The following is a 19296-nucleotide window of genomic DNA, read 5'->3' on the forward strand; positions in this document are numbered from 1 at the left end:
CCGTGTAGCATGTTTGGGCAGCGGCCGAGCGGCAGCGGTTGCGGGCGCCGCGGCCTGATCGCGGTGTTGGGCGCTGTGGCTCGGTAGAGGTCAAGGCTTGCTGATATGGAGTACGTGCTCACGCCCCTGGTCACCCGGGTGCTGCGCCAATACGTGAAGCGCTCAGCAGAGGGGGCGGGCAGCGACCTCAAGGTGGGCGGGTGGCAACGCCCGCCGCAGGCACAGGAGTAGGACTCCCTGCTGCCCAGCCTGCTGCTCCCTGAAGCATGGCTGCTGGCATGTGGGGCAGGATCTTGGCTGCGCCGCCATGGCACCTGTACAGCACCCCGTGTCCCTGCCTGCATTCACTGGCACCCACATTGCCGCCTCAGCTCAACCTTCACCGCACTCCCGTGTGAACCTGCTTGCCCCTCGCTTGCCCCTCGTTTTGCAGGTGTCCTTCAGCCGCGGCAATGTGCTCACCCTGCACAACCTGGAGCTCAACCTGGCGCCGCTGCTGGGAGGCGCCGCGTCCATGGCGCACGTGCGCCGCGCCTTTGCCCGCCGCCTGTCCATCACCATCCCCTGGACGGCGCTGACCACGCAGCCCATCCAGGCACGTGTGCAGCCCTGCTCACCGCTGGAGCATCCCCTCTTGTGCCACGCATGCTTGCCGCTGACCTGATCACAGCAAGAACAAGCGGCAATGCGTGATGTGCATGCAGCAAAGTGTCGAGCACCCATCACGTGTCGCATTGCCACCGGCATGATGGCACCAAAGGTCGCTGTTTGTGCGCAACGCAGGTGGTGCTGGATACGGTGGAGTTGGTGCTGTCGGCAGCCGAGCAGCAGTCCACCGGACCCACCCCCGCGGCCTCCACATCCGCGCTGGATGGCGGCAGCAGCGAGCAGTCCCTGGCAGCAGCTGCGGCAGATGAGCAGGCCGCCGTGTCAGCGGCTGCGGCAGCTGCGGCGAGCGGAGGGGGCGGCGGCTGGTTTGGCAGCACGCTTCAATCGATGGCGATGCGGGCTGGACTGAATGTGACAGGTGGGCGCCTCTGAGTTTGCGCCTGCACACACTCACACCCATGTTGAGCCAGCTCCGAGCTTGGCTGCCACCTTCTGCGTGGGCACCTCAATTCTGCTGACTGTACATTGCAACTGTCGGCACCCTCTTGCCCGGCTGCAGTCAAGCTGACCAATGTTGTTGCCAAGTGGGTGCAAGAGGGCGAGTTTGTGGCGGCGGTCACCTTCCAGCAGCTGCTGATGCAGACGAGCGAGGACGACTTCCAGGAGGGCTTGCAGGTGGGCCTGTTGCCCACACAATCGCCACCTGCAAGGGCTGCCTTTGGTGTGAGGTTTGTGGTGCTGGACGGCCTTTTGCGGCAGCCTGCGGTTGATGACGTCATGCTGCTGCCCGTCCCTTGCGGCGCCCGCTTGAACCGTGCTGCAGAACCCCGATGCCTGGCTGAAGAAGGAGTGCAGCATTCGGCAGCTGAGCATTAGCCTTGACCAGCACCTGCTTGCCTCCGATACTCCCAGAGCAGCGGCAGGCCCACCCAGTGCCACATTTGCTCCTGCCGGCAGCCTGGCTGGCAGCGCCAGTGGCACGAGCCTGCAGCCCAACTCCCCCCCCGGCGGCGGCCTGTGGAAGGTTGGGAGCGGCAGCTTTGGCGGCGGGCCCACGGCCCACAGCTACCAGCCGCTGCTGCGCATCTCCAGCATCGGCGTCTCGGCGCTGCTACCCGCCTTTGCTTGGCTGGAGGTGGGTGGTGCGGCGTGCTGCGCTGCACTGGTGCTGTGTTGTGCTGTTGCTGCACTGCTGCTGTGGTTGTGTTTGCCTGGGTCCATGGGCCTCCTGATCAAGGTCCCCAACCGGCTAGCTTGCTGGCTGGCTGACTGGTGCTTGCCTGGCGTTGCAGGGTGCTGACCTGGCGGGTGATGCCTTCAACACATCTGTGGAGGTTCGGGTGGCGCCCCTGCACGGTGGGTGGGCTGGCTGTCCCCGCCACACTCCCGCTGCCATGCTCCGCCGTGCTGCCTGCGACATCAAGTGCTCCAAGGCTGTGGCCGCAGCAGCATGCTGCTAGTAGGGGCTGATGAACACGCCCCCTTGTGACTGCAGTGGCCATCAATGACCGCCAGATACGCTGGGCAGGCAGCCTGGTAACGGTGATGAAGGCAGCGGCAGCCGCCAAGGCGGCGGCGGCAGCCCGTGAGGAAGCAGCGGCAGCAGCGCAGGCGGCAACCGCGCTGGCGTCAGGGTCAGCCACGCCAAGCAAGCTTGTGCAGGCGCTTGGTGCAGCGGCGGGCACAGCCGAGGCGGCGGCAGCCGTGTCACCAGGCCCCTCGCCGCGCGCTGCGGCAGTGGCCGCTCGCCCCCAGGCCAAGGCGCTGGGCATGTTTGGCCGGGTCTGGGACTTCCTGATTGACGAGGCAGCGTATGTGGAGGCGGCCGAAGGTCAGCTCGCCTTTGGCCAGCCTCTGCGCCATTCCGCAGGCGTTGGCATGGCGGCCGTGTGGCTGCCGCGACATTCTAGCCGAACCGTTGCCCTGAGTGCGGGCGCGCCTGTTCAGCCTGCTCTTTCCCACCACCAAGGCTCTCCCCTTGCGTCCTCCCTGCCGCGCAGGCGCCTCGCCCTTGGGTGGCACGCCGCGCAGCAAGGTGGCGAGCAGCCTCCCAGGCAGCGGCCGCCCAGGCGCGTCGCCGCTGCCGGCGGCCGGGCAGCCGCCCAGCGTGCCCATGTATGCAGAGCTTCAGGTGGTGGTGGAGCAGGTGCATGCGGTGCTGGGGGTGGTGGAGGACCGGCCGCAGCAGCACCACTACCCGCAGCAGCAGCAGCAGCAGCAGGCGCCACAGACGGCAGCCCTGGCTCCAGACCTGGCCGCCACTCTGGAGCAGCTGCGGCAGGCCACAGCTCGCAACTCGAAGGAAGAGGCCGCGGCACTGCAGCGCCAGCTGGCGGCCGCGCTGGCGGCGGCAGACGCGGCGGAGCCTGGCGGAGCGGCGGGGCAGCGGGGTGCGGGGCACCAGGCTGCCTTCGAGGTGCACCAGTTTGCCGAGCTGCGGCTGCAGCACCTCAAGGTGGGTGCGTGGGGAGTGGGCAGCGTGGGTGCGCCTGTGCCAGCCTGTCTTCATGTCAAGCGTGTGTGAGAGTGCTGTGTGTTTGGGTATGTTTGTGGTGGCCCAGCCAGCCAGCACACCCCGCCCTCTTTGCCCATCCAGCCCACCGGTTAGCCTGCCCCTGCAACCTGCTGTGCCGCAGTTGGCTGTGGCCTCTGTGGATGCCAGCATCTCCGGTGCGGCAGTGGAGGTGCTGCATTGCAGCCTGCGGCGCAGCTTGGCGGCGGCCGCGCTTGTGTCGCAGCTGCTGGCGGCGCCTGGCACGGCAGCAGGCGTCGAGGCAGCGCCGGCTCGTACCGGCATGGCCAAGTCGCGGAGCGCGGCCAGCCTGCAGCGCTTGGAAGCGGACAGGCAGGCGCTGGCGGCTGCCGCCTCGGTCGCCGGCTCCAGCAGCTGGGTGGAGGTGGTGGCGCTGGAGGGGGAGCAACAGGAGCAGGCCACGCCGCCGCCCTCGCCCGGGCAGCAGGAGGTGGCGCGGGCGGCTGTCAGCGTGCACTATTACGACACCACCGCTGCGCCGCGTGGCCAGGCCCGCAGCAGTGGCTTCCCCGGCAGCAGCAAGCCGCAGGGTGCAGCCCTGCGCTGCTCTGTCACGGTGGGCCGCCTGCTGCTGGCACACGCCCCTGGCTTGCTCACCAACCTGCTGCTGCTGGCTGGCCAGTACTCGGCAGGCGGCGGGCCTGCTGTCGCCCCATCTGCCTCTGGTGTCATGCTGGGAAGCAGCGACAGCCTGTGCGCGCCAGGTGACGGCGGTACAAGCAAGGCAGGCAGCCCGGCAAACCCGGCTGCGTCAGCTGGCTCGCTGGACTGGCAGGCAACAGAGAGTGCAGACGCTGCCAGCAGCAGCCCGTCCCTGCTGGCGCAGGCGCTGCAGCCGCAGCTGGTGCTGAGCTGCCGGGTGGCGCAGGTTGAGGTGGCGGCGCTTTCCTCCCAGGCCTCTGAGGCCGCCGCCGTGCTGCTGCTGCTGCGCGAGCTGGAGCTGCGCAGCGGGCCACTCAACTGGGAGGCGCCCTGGAACAACCACCTGCGGCACGCGCTGCTGGCGCCCACGCACGGTGAGCCTAGGCAGCCACCCTCAGCGTGTTGTGGAGGGCGACGACTGTGCCTTGAGGCCGCCCTCGGTGCATCGCGTAACCCTCCCCACCTGTGCCCGCGGGCCTTCCTCTCATGCAGGCTTTGCTGGGCACGGCCTGCGCCTGGGCCTGGGCGGCGCCATGCTGGCGGTCGCTGACTCAGCATCCGCTGCCGAAGCGCAGGGCATGGGCGACTGCAGCGGCTTGTGGCAGCTGCGGCATGCCAGCGGAGTGAGCAGCAGGGTGCACCTTGATGCGGTGGTGGCGACGGAGCCACCTCCGGGCCCTGCCAGCAGCGCCGGCGACAGCGGCGGCGGCAGCAGCGACACAGGCAGGCTGGTGGTGTCCGCAGCCCTGGCGCCCCTGAACATCCACCTGTCGGGGCAGCAGGCAGCAGCCCTGGCAGCCGTCGTGGATGCCGTGGCAACCGAGGCGGAGCACCAGTACCAGACGCCGCTACTGCTGCAGGAGGTGGAGCCGGCGGAGCAGGCAGGCGCCGCCCCTGCTGCCGCCTGGCTCTCCAGCTGCACCCTGGCCGTGGATAGCGGCATGCAGCTGGCATACGTGGCAGCCGGCGGCCTGCAGCGGTGGCGGGGCCCGCAAGGGGCGGGCATCGCAGCGGCTCCTGCCGCCGCAGATGGCTGCCGCAGCGGCAGCGGCGGCGCAGACGCCACCACACATCTGTACGTTGCCCTGGGAGGCATCACGGCGGCAGTGACTGCCAGCCCAGCAGCGGCAGGCGCGCATGGGCAGCGGCGCCTGGTGTTGCAGGCACAGCTGGTGCAGCCACATGCGTGGGTGCTGCCCTCGCTGGCGGTGCAGGTGCCAGCCGCCGAGGCTCGCTTAGGGCTGGCATCAGCAGACCACAGCAGCACTGTGCTGCTGGCCGAGCCGCTGCTCCTCCTGGCGGGTGCCTGCTACGGCCGGCAGCAGGAGCACAGCACCGTGCAGCTGAGCAGCGTGTCGGTGTCTGTGGGAGCCGCCGACTACCCGCTGCTTGCCAGCCTGGTGCGTTGCTGGCGGCAGCAGCCCGCGCTGCCGCCCCGCCCCACTCTTTGCCCAGCCGCAGCTTTGTTGGGAGCGGCGGAGCAGCCAGTGCAGCAGCAGGCAGCACGAGCGGCAGCAGCGCCACAGGCGGCAGGAGCAACAGAAGGGGAGGTGGACAAGGGGCAGGCTGTTCAGAGCGGGCTTGTTGTGCGGATCGACGCTGCCAGCCTCACCGTCTGGGCCCAGCCTCTGCAGCAGCAGCAGGGCAGCAATGAGCAGGTGCAGCAGCACGGAGTTGCAGTGTGGCTCAGCCAGCTGCAGCTGAGCAAGCAGCAGGCCGAGGGCGGCGGCAATGGGAGCAGCAGCGAGGTGACTCTGGTCGCAGCGCATGCTGCGCTGGTGCGGCAACGGCAGCCTGGAAGCAGTGGAGATCCAAGCAGCGGCCCTCTTGAATTCTCTCCAGTGCTGAGTTTCCCGGCTACTGTGGAGCGGCAGCAGGCGCAGGAGCAGGAGCATGAGGAGCAGTGGCGGCAGCCGGCCCTGATGCTGACTTGGAGCAGCAGCCAGATCAGCCTGGGTGGCAGCCTTACCCTAAGCCCCAGCAAGGGCCCCAGCAGCGGGGGCAGCCGCCTGCAGCTGCACGCGATGCCCATCAGCCTGACATTCAGCCGCGACCTCGTTGCGGCTGTGGGCACCATTGTTTCAGATCTTGGCGGCTCTGAGGAGGGCCAGGAGGAGGAGGAGCGGCAGCAGCAGCAGCAGCAGGTGCCCTCTGTGGCAGCACACCCGCCAGAGGAGGAGCCCGAGCCGCTGCAGGGCAAGGCAGCCCTGCAGGGCGTGCGTGTCGTGCTGCTGGAGGCGGCCCGCTGGGAGGATGAGCAGCGGGAGGAGGAGGCGACGGTGGGGGAGCCTTGGCGCCGCCGCCGCCGCTTCGACAGGCCCGCGGCGGCGGGCGTGGCGGCGGTGGAGGTTGAGATTGAGGAGGCGGTGCTGCTGCTGCAGCAGGTGCCTGCCGCCGAGAACCGGCCGTGGCTGGCGGGCAGCAGGGCGGCAGCGGCGCTGATCACCCTGGCAGATGCCTCACTGATTGGGGCAGCCATCACTGTGTGGCATGCGGGTGAGCTTGCTGCCCTGCATGGGCCACCGCTTTCGGTTGCATGTTTGTGGCAAGGGAGTTCGCTTTCAGCCGCCTTTCCTCTCCACGTGGGGAGGGCTGGCAGGCAGCGGGGCGCAGCTGACGCACAGGCGCCTTCTGACCCTGTGCTGCCGCTGCCGCTGCGCCTGCAGGCGCCGAGGGTGCCGATACCACGGCGGTGCTGCCGCCCACCGACGGCCGCCTGCAGCTGCTGCTGCAGCCGCACACGGGTGCCGTGGGCGTCGCGGCCCACGTGCAGCTGCTGCCTCTGCAGGTGTCCCTGCCAGCGGTGGCTGCCATATCCGCCGTCGTCGCCTCCCTGAGCCGGGACGACAGCAAGCAGCAGCAGCAGCAGCACGCGGCGGCACGCACCACTGTCGTCGCGTCGCCCAGGCCTCCCTCGCCCTCGGCAGCTGCAGTGGCGGCCGCTGCCACAGTGATCATCGAAGATGCCTCTGCCACTCTGGGGCTGCACAGCCACCCACCTGCTGGTGGTGCCACCACGGCAGCGACGCTGGGCGCCCAGCCAACATCCGCAGCATGGGCCGGCGGCAGCGTGCCCTCAGGCCGCGGCGCTGGTGGAGGGGAGGCCCAGCAGCAGCCCACCGACGACCTGGCGGCTGCGCTCTTCACGTTTGTGCACAGCAGCGGCGACAGCAGCAGCCGGCCCGCGCCGCTGCAAGTGCAGACGCTCAGCAGCGGCAGCGCTGAGCAGCGTGGTGGCAATGGCAGGGCGGCGGGGCTGGGGGCCCGGCTGTGGGGCACCGCGGCGGGCAGTGGCGGCAGGCAGGAGGTGCAGGCTGGGCAGCAGCTTCGCCGGCAGGGCATTCGGTGGTGCTACCCGCAGGCACGGGAGGTAGCGCTGCTAGTCATAGAGGTGTGAAAGGGGGACAGGCAGCCAACACTTTGACTAGTCGGCCACTAAGGCACCTGCCCCTTGCTCACATGTCCTGCTGCTTGTGCTCCAGCACCATGTTGCACGCTCTCACACCCCCACCTCTTCTGCTGTGCAGGACGCCCCGCCGGCCCTGCTGGCAGCATCCTTCCAGCTCAGCTACTTCTCGGCGGCGCAGGAGGGCTATGTGGAGGTGCCGCTGCAGGCTGTCATGCTAGACAGCATCAGCGCTGCCGGCGGTACTGCCGGTGCCGTGAAGACGCTGCTGCTGATTGGCGAGGAGGAGGAGGCGGCGGCGGCGGCGGAGTGGGAGGTGTGCTGGGAGCTGCCGGCGGCGGCCAGCGCGGCGGCGCCGACGGCGGCGGCCGTGCTGCGCCACCTGCGGGTCAACCCTCGGCCCTGCAGCGCCGCCGCCGCGGCGGCCGTGGCGGGCCTGGGGCGCCAGGTGCGGCTGCCGCCCCCTCTGGCGGCCTCGCTCACGGTGGTGCTGACGGCAGAGGGAGGCAGCCTGGCGCTGCTGGCCCCCGCGCCGCTGCTGCCGGTGCAGGGCCAGCACAAGCAGCAGCACCCGCACCACCAGCAGCACCAGCCCCACGCGGCAGCAGCAACGGCGGCGGCCCTGCTGGATACGGTCGCGGTTCTGCACGCCGGCAGCTTGAAGGCGGCGGTACACACGTACCCGTCGGCGCCAGGTGGCAGCCAGCTGGCGGTGGACCTCAGCGCCACGCTGGCGCTGTGCCTGCCCGACAGCAGCAGCGCCACAGCCCCCGCAGGCACAGAGGGAGCCTCGGCGCCTGGCTGGGCGCTGATCGAGCCCTTCGAGCTCGATGCGGCAGTGGAGGTGAGCGGTGGGGGCAGTGGGGATGGCACGCCTGCTCTGCACGAGCAGCTGTCTGAAGCGGAGGTGTTGGCGGCCGGGGAAGGCACCGCTGGGGAGCAGCAGCAGCTGGAGCAGCAGCTGGCGCTGCCGCTGTTCTGGCAGGGCCAGCAGGGCCAGGAGCTGCCGCTGCTGGCGGTGCGGCGGCCGCCACGGCGGCCGGGGCTGGCGGTGCTGCTGGCGGCGCAGGGGCACCCTCTGGTGGTCAATGCCTCAGAGGGCGGCCTGGCGGAAGTGAACCGCCTGCTGGCTGTGCTGGCCAGCCCTGGCAGCGACAGCGGGGTCAGGAATGGCGAAGCGACAGAAGGGAGCGGCGCACGCAAGGGGCAGGCAAGGGAGCAGGCGGCCGGGCAGGCGACCAGCGAGGCGGCGGCGGCGGCGACGGCGGCCGCGCCGCTGCTGCTGGTCAACAGCAGCGGGCTGGACTTGCGTGTGCGGCAGGAGGGCGCCGCCGGGCGCCAGCTGCTGCTGCGCCAGGGCCAGCGCCTGCCGCTGGTGTGGCCCGCGCCGCCGGCGCTGGTACCGGGCGCCACGCGCCGCCTGCAGCTGGCGGCGGCCGGCGCGGCAGAGGACGACCAAGCCGCCTGGAGCGCGCCTGTGGATGTGGGTGCCGGCCGGGCCGGCACTTTCTTTGCTGCCATGCCCTGCTGGCTGGTGCCAGCCTGCTTCTGCTCCCCTCTCGCCTTTCAGCCCGCCTGGCGCTGGCGCCGCTGCACAGCTTGAGTGCCGACCCGTCGCTTTCCTGTCCGCTTGCCTGCTGTGCAGGCCATGGCAGCAGGCGGCCACCCGCTGCTGCTCCCCGCAGCGGCAGGCCACGGAGGCAGCTGCGGCCTGGCAGTCCAGGTGCAGCCGTACAGCGGCAACAGCAGCAGCTGGGAGGTGGTGCTGCTGCCGGGCATGCGGGCGGTGAACCACATTGCTGTGCCGGTGCATGTAGCGCTGGCTGCTGAGGGCGGCAGCGCCAGCGTGCATGGCACGGCGCCGCCCCATCCACCCAAGCCACAGCCGCTGGAGGTTGGCAGCGGCGGCAGCCTGAACCTGCCGGCACACAGCAGCGACGGCCTGCTGCGGCTGTGGCTGGGCAGCGGCGGCGCGGGCAGCGGGGGCGGCAGCGGCAGCGGCTGGTCGCAGGCGGTGCTGCTGCCGCAGCAAGCGGGGGCACAGCGGGACTACTCGGCGCCTGCTCAGAAGCAGGCTCCCATGCTCATGGTCCTGTTCAGCTCCCCGGCAGCCTCTGCCAGCGCCACGGCGGCGGGGCTGCTGCCGCCGGTCTCCGCGGCGGCGCAGCGGCAGTTGGGCGCGGTGCTGGCTCAGCTGCTGCCGCCAGATGCGGCCACGGGGCAGGCCTCCATCCAATTCTGGCCCCCGCTGCTGCTGCACAACAGAATGCCATGCCCCGTACGCCTGCTGCTGCCGACAGTGCACCTGGCGTCCTCTCCACCCCAAGCCGGGCAGCAGCAGCAGCAGCAGCCGCAGCACCGGGCGGGGCTGGAGGAGGTGGTCCTGCCAGCTGGCGCCAGCCAGCAGCTGATGGTACCGCTGCAGGGCGGCACCGTGGGCGCCCTGCTGGCACTGGAGGCGCCCGCGGGACCCGCGCTTGCTGCTGCCAACGGCAGCGCGCCAGGCAGCAGCAGCGGCGGCAGCAGCGGAGACACCCGCTCGGCCTCTGCTGTGGCTGGTATCGGTGCCGGCCTGGCGGTGGTGGTGCCGCCCCTCATTGCTGAGTCTGCGGATCAGCAGTGGTTTGCCGGCAGCTCTCCCAGCAAGAAGGCGGCGGCGGCGGCGGCAGCAGCGGCGGCGCCCACTGAAGCGGTGTACATTGCGCCGCCTGGGGAGTCCACATGCCTGCACCTGCCCCTGCTGCTGGGCGGCGGCGACGGCGCTGCCGCCGAGGCAGCCGACGTGGGGCTGGCGTCCCCGGTGAAAGGCGGCACCAGCGGCCCAATCGTGGTGGCTGGCGGCAGCGTCGTCATGGCTGACTGCTTGCTGGTGACGCAGCAGCACACCGAGGGCCTGCCGCTGCTGCAGCTGCTGCTGCTGCCCGCGCTGGCGGTGCACAACTGCCTGCCCTCCCCCCTGCTCTTCAAGGCAAGCGGGGAACTAGGATGCAGCGCCCGTTGGCTACATGTTGTTGGCAGGGGCGGGGTTCCAAGGGCGCTTCAGGCTGCCTTGAGCTAGCTGCCTGCCCCCGAGTCGATCCCCATGCCCCGACGGCCTGCCACTGCCACCTCGCCGGCTCCTGCAGGTGCCAGGCGCTGCGACCGCGGAGGTCCCCGCCGGCGGCTCGCTGCCGCTGGGAGCTGGCAGCGGCGGCGTGGCGGAGGAGGCAGTGGTGCTGCTGCCTGTGGGCCTGGCCGCAGCCGACGCCGGCTCGCAGCCAGCAGGCGACAGCACGCCGTCAGGGCAGCAGCACCAGCGGCTGCTGCTGCGGTCGCAGCCATTCAGCCTGAGCAGCGAGAACGAGGAGCCCAGTGACGGCAGCACGAGCAGCAGCAGCACACACCTGGTGCTAACCACCCCGCCTCCGCCACCAGCCCGCGGCGGCGGCCTATGGCGCAGCAGCAGCAGCAGCAGTGCAGCGGCCGACGCCACCGGCGGCTGGGGCAAGCTGGAGTGTCGGCTGGGGGCGCGGGTGGCGGTGCAGCACTACCCAGTGGCAGGCGGTACCGCCTCTGCGACTGCCGTCACCGTGACTGTCACAGCCGGCTGCTTTGTCTCCAACCTCAGCGGCCTGCCTCTGGAGATGCTGGTGGAGGGTGCCGCAGCGGAGGCGGAAGCCAGCCCAGCAGCAGCCGACGGCAGCGACGGTGCCCAGCAGCCCGCAGCAACAGGGTCGGCGCCAACGATGCTCATCTTGCCGCATGCCAGCACCGCGCGCAGCCTGCCCTCCGGCGGCAGCATCGGCGTCGTCGCAGAGGAGGCAGATGGCGAGGTGGGCGCGGCGAGGCGCGGCGTGCCGCTGCCTCACACCGCCACTCTCCCGCTGGTGCGCCTGTGGCAGGCAGACGGCGCCGCCGGCAGCGGCAGCAGCGGCAGCAAGAAGCGCCGGCAGCCGGCCCAGCAGCAGAGGTCTTGGGGCTCCACCTCGGATGTGCTTCGCTCCTTCAGCAGCGGCCTGCTGCCCTCTGGCCCGCACCAGTCGCAGCAGCAGGCGGGCAGCAGCCGGCCCGCGCTGCGCTTTGCGCTGACGCCCGCCGACCCCGCTGCGCCTGGCGCAGCGCAAGCGCAGCAGGCTGACTGGTCTGCAGCGCTGGAAGCCTTTGCAGCAGCGGGGCGGCAGCGGCTGTACCTGCAACAGCCGGCAGCGGCCCCGGCTGGCAGCTGCGACGACGAGGGGCATTGCGAGGCCAGCAGCGTTGTCATGCTGACCTATCGCGTGCTGCTCAGCGGCGGCAGCTTCCATCTGGTGCTGTTCAGGTGCACACACCACGCGTTTTTTTTGCGGGGGCAATGTGTCCCGTCCTGAGCCGGCTGGCAGGCTGGCCGCGATACCGTTGTGCTGCGCTGGTGCTGTCTGCTCCTGGCCTCAACATAACTGCACTGCTGCCGCCTCTTGGGAGGTGCAGGGACCGGCAGCCGCCGTTCGTCATCAAGAACGCCACGGCGCAGGCGATGGATGTGGGCTTCTTCCCTCCCGCCGAGGCCGGCGCCGGCAGCGCCGCCTACGAGGCGCCTCAGTCCGCCATCCGGGTGAGGCGTTGCTGGGCTGGTCGCCGTTTGGGGCCAGGGCACGGTGGATGCGGGCAGCTCTTAGCGCAGTCCCGCTGTCTGCGTCCCACATAACTCGAGTGGTGGATGCGGGCAGCTCTTAGCGCAGTCCTGCTGTCTGCGGTCCACAGCGCATTGTGACGAGTAACACTGCAACCGGCTCCCGCTCCTGCCACCTGGCGGTATCTGACAGTGCCTGGCGGTACGTGCCTGTACCGCAGGTGGGCCCTGGCCACATGCTGGAATGTGACTTCAACCCAGGCCGCGACGGCGGCGGCGACGGCGGCGGCGGCTCCCAGGCCGGCATGCTGAGTGCCAAGTGAGCAGGGGGCGGTACAGATGCTGTCCTGCCTCGGTCGAGCAGTGCGCCATGCCTCCACAGCATGTCCCAGGGCCCTGCGTGGCTGAGTCTGAGCGGCGTGCCGTGCTATCTCCTGTCGCGCTCCCTCAGTCCTTGGTGACTAACCATCCTGCCCGCTTGCACCCGTGAGTTTCTGTGCAGGAAGGGCAGCGGCGTGGGCGGATGGGACGACGAGGAGGACGAGGACGCGTTCCTGGACTGCTTGCTGCAGGTCGGAATGGTGGACGAGCGAGGCAGACCTCAGCTGAGCTGGCAGCCCAAGCTGGTATCGGGAAGAATGGCTGCATCTGCCGACAGTCGCCTCCCGCCTCTGTCCCTGTTCAGGAGGAGCTGCGGACGGCAGGGCAGGAGAAGCAGCAGCCGCCCCCGTTGCTCAAGTTCCGGGCGGCGGGAGCCGCCGAGTGGCGGCACACCTGCGTGTTGCTGCCGGGCCTGCACCCCGCTTCGGTGGCAGAGGTCGGGGCTAGCGGCGAGAAGGCGGCGGCGCAGGCAACAGCGGCAGAAGCTGATGTGGCGCCTGCTGAGCTGGCAGAGGTCCACATCAGCAAGTGCTGCGCCACCACCCGCATCCTGCTGCTGCCTGTGACCGAAGCGGCCGGCGCTGCGGCACCAGCCAAGGCATCAGCGCCTGCAGGCGGCGCAGCCATGGCCGAGGCCGGCGGCGAGGGCACTGAGGCTGGCAGCGCCGCTGCGGGGCAGCCGCAGCCGCTGTGGATTGGCGTGGCGTGCCGCCAGCTGCAGCTGTGCCTGTGGGACGATGAGCGGCAGCGCCTGCTCCCAGGCGCAGCTGGCGGCGGCGGCAACCGCAGCGGCGGTGCCGGCTCGGGTGCGCTGGGGCGAGAGCTCTTCAGCTTCTCGGCAGACAGCCTGGAGGTGGAGCTGTCGCAGCAGCTGCGCCTGGCACCAGGCGTGCAGGCAGTAGCGGCGGCAGGCGGCGGGCCGATGCACCCCTGGCAGTGCCAGCCGCTGCTTGTGATGGCGGCACGGCTGGCGGCCTCAGCGGTGCAACTGGATTCTTTCCTCCCCGCCAGCGAGCAGCCCGTGCTGCTCACCTCCCTGCCCGACGACAGCGCCGCCGGCGGCCAGCGCGGCCGCGGCGGCCCGCCGCTGCAGCTGGCGCTGGTGGTGCACCACTGCCCGCCTGTCCCAGGCAGCGACGGCGGCGACAGCCCCGGCATGAGCTTCCGCAACTGCTGGGTCCACGACCTGCTGATCCGGGTGCCCACGCTGGCGGCAGCGGCCGACGACGCCCTGCTGCTCTTTTTGGACCGCGCCACCGCCCTGCTGTCCGCACCCAGCGGCGGCGACGGCGCGGCAGCCGGCGCCCCACCGGCCGTCGCGGGCGCGCCGGCGCGGGAGGGCCAGCAGGAGGCGGCCGCGCTGGTGCGGCAGGCGCTGGCGGCGGAGGCCGCGGGGGCGGCCGCCTCCCGGCTGTACACGGAGCAGGCGGTTGTGGAGTCTGGTGAGCGGCGCACATGTGCCAAGCGCTCGGCTTGGGGTCAGCAGGGTCACAGCAGGTGGCAGTTGGTAGCGTGCCGCCAGCACGTCTTCATTGATGGACATGCTGGCCTCGCGGTCGCCTCACCAGCTCTCCCGCTCGCCTGGGCTGCCTCCCACCCTTGCAGTGCGGCTGCTGCTGGACGCCCACATCACAGCAGGCACAGCGGGGGTTCCGGTGGCGGTGGACACACACCGAGCCCCCGTCACACTCTCCCGCATCGCAGCCCACAGCGTGCTGTTCAGGTGGGCGAGCGAGCGGGCAGGCGGGGGGGAGGGAGGGAGGCTGGAGGGTGGGGGACTGGGCACGAGGCCGTGCGTCGAGTTGCTTGCTGCGAGGCACGGCGAGGGCTTGATGACGTGTATGGCTCCCTCCTCCATTCCGCAGGCCGCACATCCTGGTGCGGGGCCTGATGGCGCATGGCGTGGCGGAGGCGCTGCTGAATGCGCCGCAGGTGGGGGCCTGGGGTGTGTCCTGTGTGCGTGTATTCGGAGCTGGGGAACGGGTTGATGCCCTGCTTTGCCGAGCTTGACACGCAAACAGGCGTGCGCCTGCTTCCACACATGCCCGCCTGCTGCGCTGCCCTTGCGCCCCCCATCTCTGCCACCCCCCCGCAGGTGCTGGGCTCGCTGTCGCTGCTGTTCAACCCCACCGGCCTGGTGCAGTCGGTGCGGGCGGGCGTGGGCGACCTCATCGGCCTGCCGCTGGCCGCGCTTCAGAACCAGTCGCTGGGGCAGGCAAGCGGGGGGTGGTGGGGCCGGGGGGGGCGTGTGGGGGGTATGGGGTGGGTGGCGTGCTGGTGGGTGGGTAGGTGGGTGGGTGGGAAGGCATGGCCGGGCGGCTTCCTGCTCGCGGCGTGCCTAATGCACTTTCCACCCCTTCCCTCTCGCCTGCCGGAGCCCCTCACCGCTGCCACCCCCATCCTCTCGCCCGCCCGCCCGTCCGCTGCCACCCCCTTCCTCTCACCCGCCCTGCACCTCGCCGCTGCCTCCCCCGCAGTTCATCAGCGGCGTGGGCCTGGGCTCCGTCTCACTGGTGAAGCACACCCTAGGTGAGCGCGGGCAGGCAGGCACACCAGCCCGGCCCGCTCCACGCATCGCCCGGCCCCGCAGCGGCCGCCGCAGAACCGGCTGCAGCCCTGCCCCCACACCCCTCCCGCGCGTGACGCCGTGCGGTGCTCGCCCCCCCGCCCCCTGCCCTTGCCCCTACCTGCGCATGTGGATGGCCCAGGCTGGACGCTGACCAGCATCAGCGGCTTCTCCCAGGCCTTCTCCCGGGCTGTCGACTCCGCGGTGGCCATCCGCAGCAGCGGCGGCGCCGCGCACCGCCCGCCGCCCTCCCACCTGGCCCACGGCTTCACCCAGGTCTGCTGCCCGCGCCCCCTGCCTGCCTGCCTGCCCGCCAGCCCGTGCCTGCCTGCCGCTCTGCCTCACCGCGAGCCTGCCTGCCTGCCTGCCTGCAGGGCCTGGCCGGGCTGGCGGAGGGGGTGACTGCTGGGATCACTGGGGTGGTGCGCGCCCCGATGCAAGGATACAGCAGCGGCAGCGGCGTGCTGGGGGGCATCGGACGCGGCCTTCTTGGGGTGGTGGGGCTGCCCGTCAGGTGGGCAGGGGGTGGTGTGTATGTGTGTGTGTGTGTGCGTGTGTGTGTGAGAGAGAGAAAGAGAGAGATGCAGCCGGGCAGTGCGTGGCGGCCCGTGCAAGGCCGGCGACGGTGCTGGCGGCTGCGCTTCACCAGGATTCGGATGCAGCAGATCTGCTTCTCCTAACCCTGAGTATCGCCTCCCTGCCCCGGCCTGGCGCCACCTTGCAGCGGCGCCCTGGAGTTGGTGGGCGCTGTGAGCGCTGGGCTGGCCAGCTCGGCGGGCGTGGTGCACGTGCCGCAGCTGCGCCGCGGCGGCCGCCTGCTGCTCACCGCGACCGCCGGCGGCGGCGACGTGGCTCCCGTGCTGGCGACTGCCCGCCTGGTGCAGCACCCCGCGCTGCTGGGCCACATGCTGCCGGCCGGCGGCGGCGGCTGCGGGGCCGCGGGGCTGGGCAGCGGCATGGGCGGCGGGCTGGGCCGCTACCTGGCGCACGCCGCTCTGGAGTCGGCCACGGTGCTGCAGGGCGTGCAGGGCCTGCACGCCGCACGCTTTGCCGCCGGCTTTGCTCTGGACCGGCCCGTGCTGCTGGTCACTGCAGCGGCGGCGGTGCTGTTCAGCTGCGGCGGGCTGGAGGCCGTACTGGTGCTGCCGCTGGGGGCCACAGGTGGGCCGCGGGGCGGTGCTGGGATCTGAGCATGTGAGCAGCGCGGGAGCCGGCTGGCCATGCACGGCGGGAGCTCACAAAAGCGCCGGCTGTAGCCTGCCGGAGGCGAGGCCGCGGTGCAGCATCCAGCCAGCATGGTTGTCGGGCCGTGCACCCCATTCGCCGCCTGCGTCACTCGCCCGCCCGCCTGCCTGCCTGCCCGCAGAGGCCGACGTGCGCTACTCCAGCCACGAGGTCAGCCTGTTCTCGAGGGAAGCAGCCCCGGTGGGGCGCCCCGACGCCGCCGCTCCCGCCGCCGTGCTGTGCCGCATGAGCCGCGAGGCCTGGCTGCGCCTGGCCCCGCTGCTGCGGAGGGCGGGCGGCGCGTAGGGCCGCACGACCACCACATGATATTGTTTCCCAGCTCTGAGTGTCCTAGCGCAGCCAGCCAGTCTCCCGCTGAGTGTTTTGTTGTAGCTTGCTGCCGCTTTCCTTAGCTCTAGTTCTTTCCTCTAGCTTCTGCCGCCCGCCGTGTGCGACATTCATCTTCATCTACCCATCCCTGTGCGCTTCTCTTCGGCATTGTTTCTTCCTGCTGTCCCAAGTGCTGCTACATGTGATCCGAATTGGCCGCGCCACCGCAGCAGCGGAGGCCACAGCGTAGTTGCCGCCGCCACTGGTGGCGAAGCGGGTGAAGCGAACGGCGCTCGGCCATGGTTGGGGCCAGATGCTGCGTTCCCCAACACATCCCTGGACCCATAGTCGTGAATGCAGAGATGCTGGATGGCACAGCAAGTTTCGGTGGTTGTGGGGCACACGCAGCTTCACCGCGCCTTGCGACGGCTTCTGGCCGCCTCCGCCCCCTACCCCTGCTCCTGCAGGAGCTGAGACGCGAGCTTGCACACCAATCTGGCCTCACTCTATGTGATTGCAGGCAGGAATTGCGGTCGCCCCCATTGGCTGGTCCACAGGAAGCGCGCCAACAACCTGTTGTTTTGCCTTCCACCTCCGCCAGGCGAACTGGCTCAAGGATTGTCGATCCATTTATACCGCACAGCAATCTGTTCTGATAATCCAGCAGGAAAACGCGTGCCGCTCTGTCCTGAACCGCGGCAGCGGTTGACACACAGAGGCAAGGTTGGCTCACCTACTCGTTCCTCGCGCTCGTGAAGCAACAAGCAGCAGCTTGGAGCAGGCAGCTCCGCACCAAGCGGAGGGCCCCAGGCAGAGCCACAGCCATGATTCCACCAGCGTTGGCCCCAGTGGCCTACGGCCTCATGAACATCGCGTCGGCGACAGGAATAGTGTTTGCAAACAAATCAGGCAAGCGCGGCCGCTGGAAGCAGCCAGCCAAGACACATCAAACTGCCGTCGGTGCGCGACGGCTGGGTGTGCGACCGCCCCCCTTGCCCCCTGCAGTATTTAGCTTGTTTCACTTCCATTACACATACTGCTTGACGTTTATACACACCCTGACGACGCTTGTGGGCATGCAAGGGTTCTTGCGGGTGAGCCGCGGTATGCGCGTTGCCGCACTTGCCCCCCGCTCTTTCGTCACCCACGCGCCTGGGCCCCGCTGCCGCAACTCGTGAACAGCAGGCTGCAGCTGGAGTTTTTTGTGCCTGCTGCTCTTGAGGCACTCGCTTGGCTGCCACCGCCCCGTGGCGCCGCGCAGCCGGCCTGCACTCACGCTCCCCGCCTTACCGCCGCGCCCCTGCCGCCAGATGCGCATGTTTGAGCCCAAGGTGGCTTCCAGGATGAAGCTGCTGCCGCTGGCGGCCGCCTACGTGGCCTACATCGTGCTGTGCAACCTGAACCTCAACATCAACCCAGTGGGCTTCTACCAAATCACCAAGATTGCGGGTGCGGCACGCGGGCCGGGGCCTGCTCGCCACGGCAGCAGCTGCTCGCCGTGCCCGTCCAGCAGCCCAGCCTGCCGCCCCGTGCTGGCGGCAGGCGCCCGCTGCTGACGCCGCCGCCCGGCCTCGGCAGCCTGCCGCCTCGCCCGGCCCACACCTTGCGCGCTGCTGGCCCTGCCGCGCTCCCCTGCAGTGGCCCCCGCCGTGCTCGCCATTGACTACCTGTACTACGGCAAGAAGGCCAGCCCGCGGGTGACCGCCAGCGTGCTGGTGGTGTGCCTGGGGGTGGGCTTGGCCACCATCACCGACCCGCAGCTCAGCAGCAACCTGTCGGGGCTGGCGGCCGGGTTTGGCAGCGTGGCCGCCACCGCGCTCTACCAGATCTGGGCGGGCAGTAAGCAGAAGGAGCTGGGCATGGGCAGCATGCAGCTACTGCACCAGTACGTGCCGCTGGCCGCGCTGCTGCTGGGCGCGCTGGTGAGTGGCCGGCGCGGCAGCTGGAGGGGTGGGTGGGTGGGGAGGCCCGGCCGGGGTGGGCGCGTGGCGCAGCCTGCCGGCACTTGCTGGCATGCCCCTTTTTGCACACGCGCCGGCGCCTGGGGCTCACCCCATGCCTCCCTGGCCCACAGGTGGCCATCCTGGAGCCGGTGGGCTGGTTCCAGCGCGGCCCCGACACCATTCTGGGCTACGCCTTCACGCCGGGCAGCGTGGCGGCCATCGCCGTCAGCAGCGTGCTGGGCCTGCTGGTCAACCTGTCCACCTTCCTGGTGAGAGGGGGAGCCCCCGGGGCGCGATGTTTTTGGGCGGCCTGCGGCGCTGTGCCTGTGCCTGCGCCGTGCACCAGGGGCCCTCGTGGCCTCCCCTTCCCCGCACGCCTTCCCGCAACACACTCACGCATGCCCCTGCTCGCACGCGCCCTGTAGCACAACATTGGCTCCCTCTCCCCCCCCCTGGTGTTACCCCAGGTGATTGGCGCCACCAGCAGCCTGACGTACAACGTGGTGGGGCACGTCAAGACGGTGCTCATCCTGTCTGGCGGCGTGCTGTTCTTTGGGGACACCATGCCGCCCAAGAAGATGGCGGGCATCATGGCGGCCATGGGGGGCATCATCTGGTGGGTGGTGGGGGCGGGTGGGGGTGGTGGGTGGGGGGCGGCAGGGCCTGGGGGCGGGTGGGTGGGAGTATGTGTGTGTGTGAGAGAGAGTATGGGGCACGCTTGGGATTCTTGGGGATTGGCAAATGTGGTAAGTCGCCGGCCTGGGGCCGTGGCCTGCGTTCTTCTATCTGACGCGTCTGTGGCCCACGTCGCCCCCTTGCCCCACGGTTCCTGCAGGTACAGCCAGATCAAGCTGAACGAGGCGCGGCAAGCGGCATCGGCCAAGCTCAACCTGCCGCAGGCGGTGTCTGTTGAGGGTGGGTTTCACAAGCTGTCGCCGGCGCCGGGAGGGTTGCGTGGCGAGTCCAGCGGCAGCCGTGGGCATGGCAAGCAGCATGCGCAGCCGGCCAAGGAGAGGGCCTCGCCTGTGCCTCCTCGCGGCCCCGACTCCTCCTCGTCCTCCTCCTCCGAGGAGG

The 19296-nt window shown here is 70.4% G+C and overlaps 2 protein-coding genes across 2 annotated transcripts; both read left to right on the plus strand.

The window, feature by feature from the left end:
* Positions 1-105: 105 nt before the first annotated feature.
* CHLNCDRAFT_133979 (hypothetical protein) lies at positions 106-16255 on the plus strand (the record flags this gene model as incomplete). The annotated part of the gene is made up of 26 exons (XM_005847578.1): positions 106-192; positions 434-601; positions 784-1027; positions 1169-1284; positions 1433-1744; positions 1902-1965; positions 2105-2440; positions 2610-3064; positions 3246-4158; positions 4277-6280; positions 6451-7175; positions 7312-8673; positions 8836-10122; positions 10316-11487; positions 11637-11760; positions 12000-12097; positions 12281-12350; positions 12464-13601; positions 13765-13882; positions 14025-14091; positions 14255-14407; positions 14637-14688; positions 14868-15001; positions 15100-15239; positions 15450-15886; positions 16092-16255. The coding sequence occupies 26 exons, from the start codon at positions 106-108 to the stop codon at positions 16253-16255; spliced, it is 11940 nt and encodes a 3979-aa protein (XP_005847640.1).
* Positions 16256-17589: 1334 nt separating this feature from the next.
* CHLNCDRAFT_11965 (hypothetical protein) lies at positions 17590-18836 on the plus strand (the record flags this gene model as incomplete). Its single annotated transcript, XM_005847579.1, has 4 exons — positions 17590-17728; positions 17918-18201; positions 18354-18491; positions 18690-18836. Coding segments are annotated over 4 exons (708 nt in total), but the record flags the coding sequence as incomplete, so codon positions are not given.
* Positions 18837-19296: the final 460 nt, after the last annotated feature.

This window comes from Chlorella variabilis, assembly GCF_000147415.1.
Source record: "Chlorella variabilis unplaced genomic scaffold CHLNCscaffold_10, whole genome shotgun sequence".
Lineage (NCBI taxonomy): Eukaryota > Viridiplantae > Chlorophyta > Trebouxiophyceae > Chlorellales > Chlorellaceae > Chlorella > Chlorella variabilis.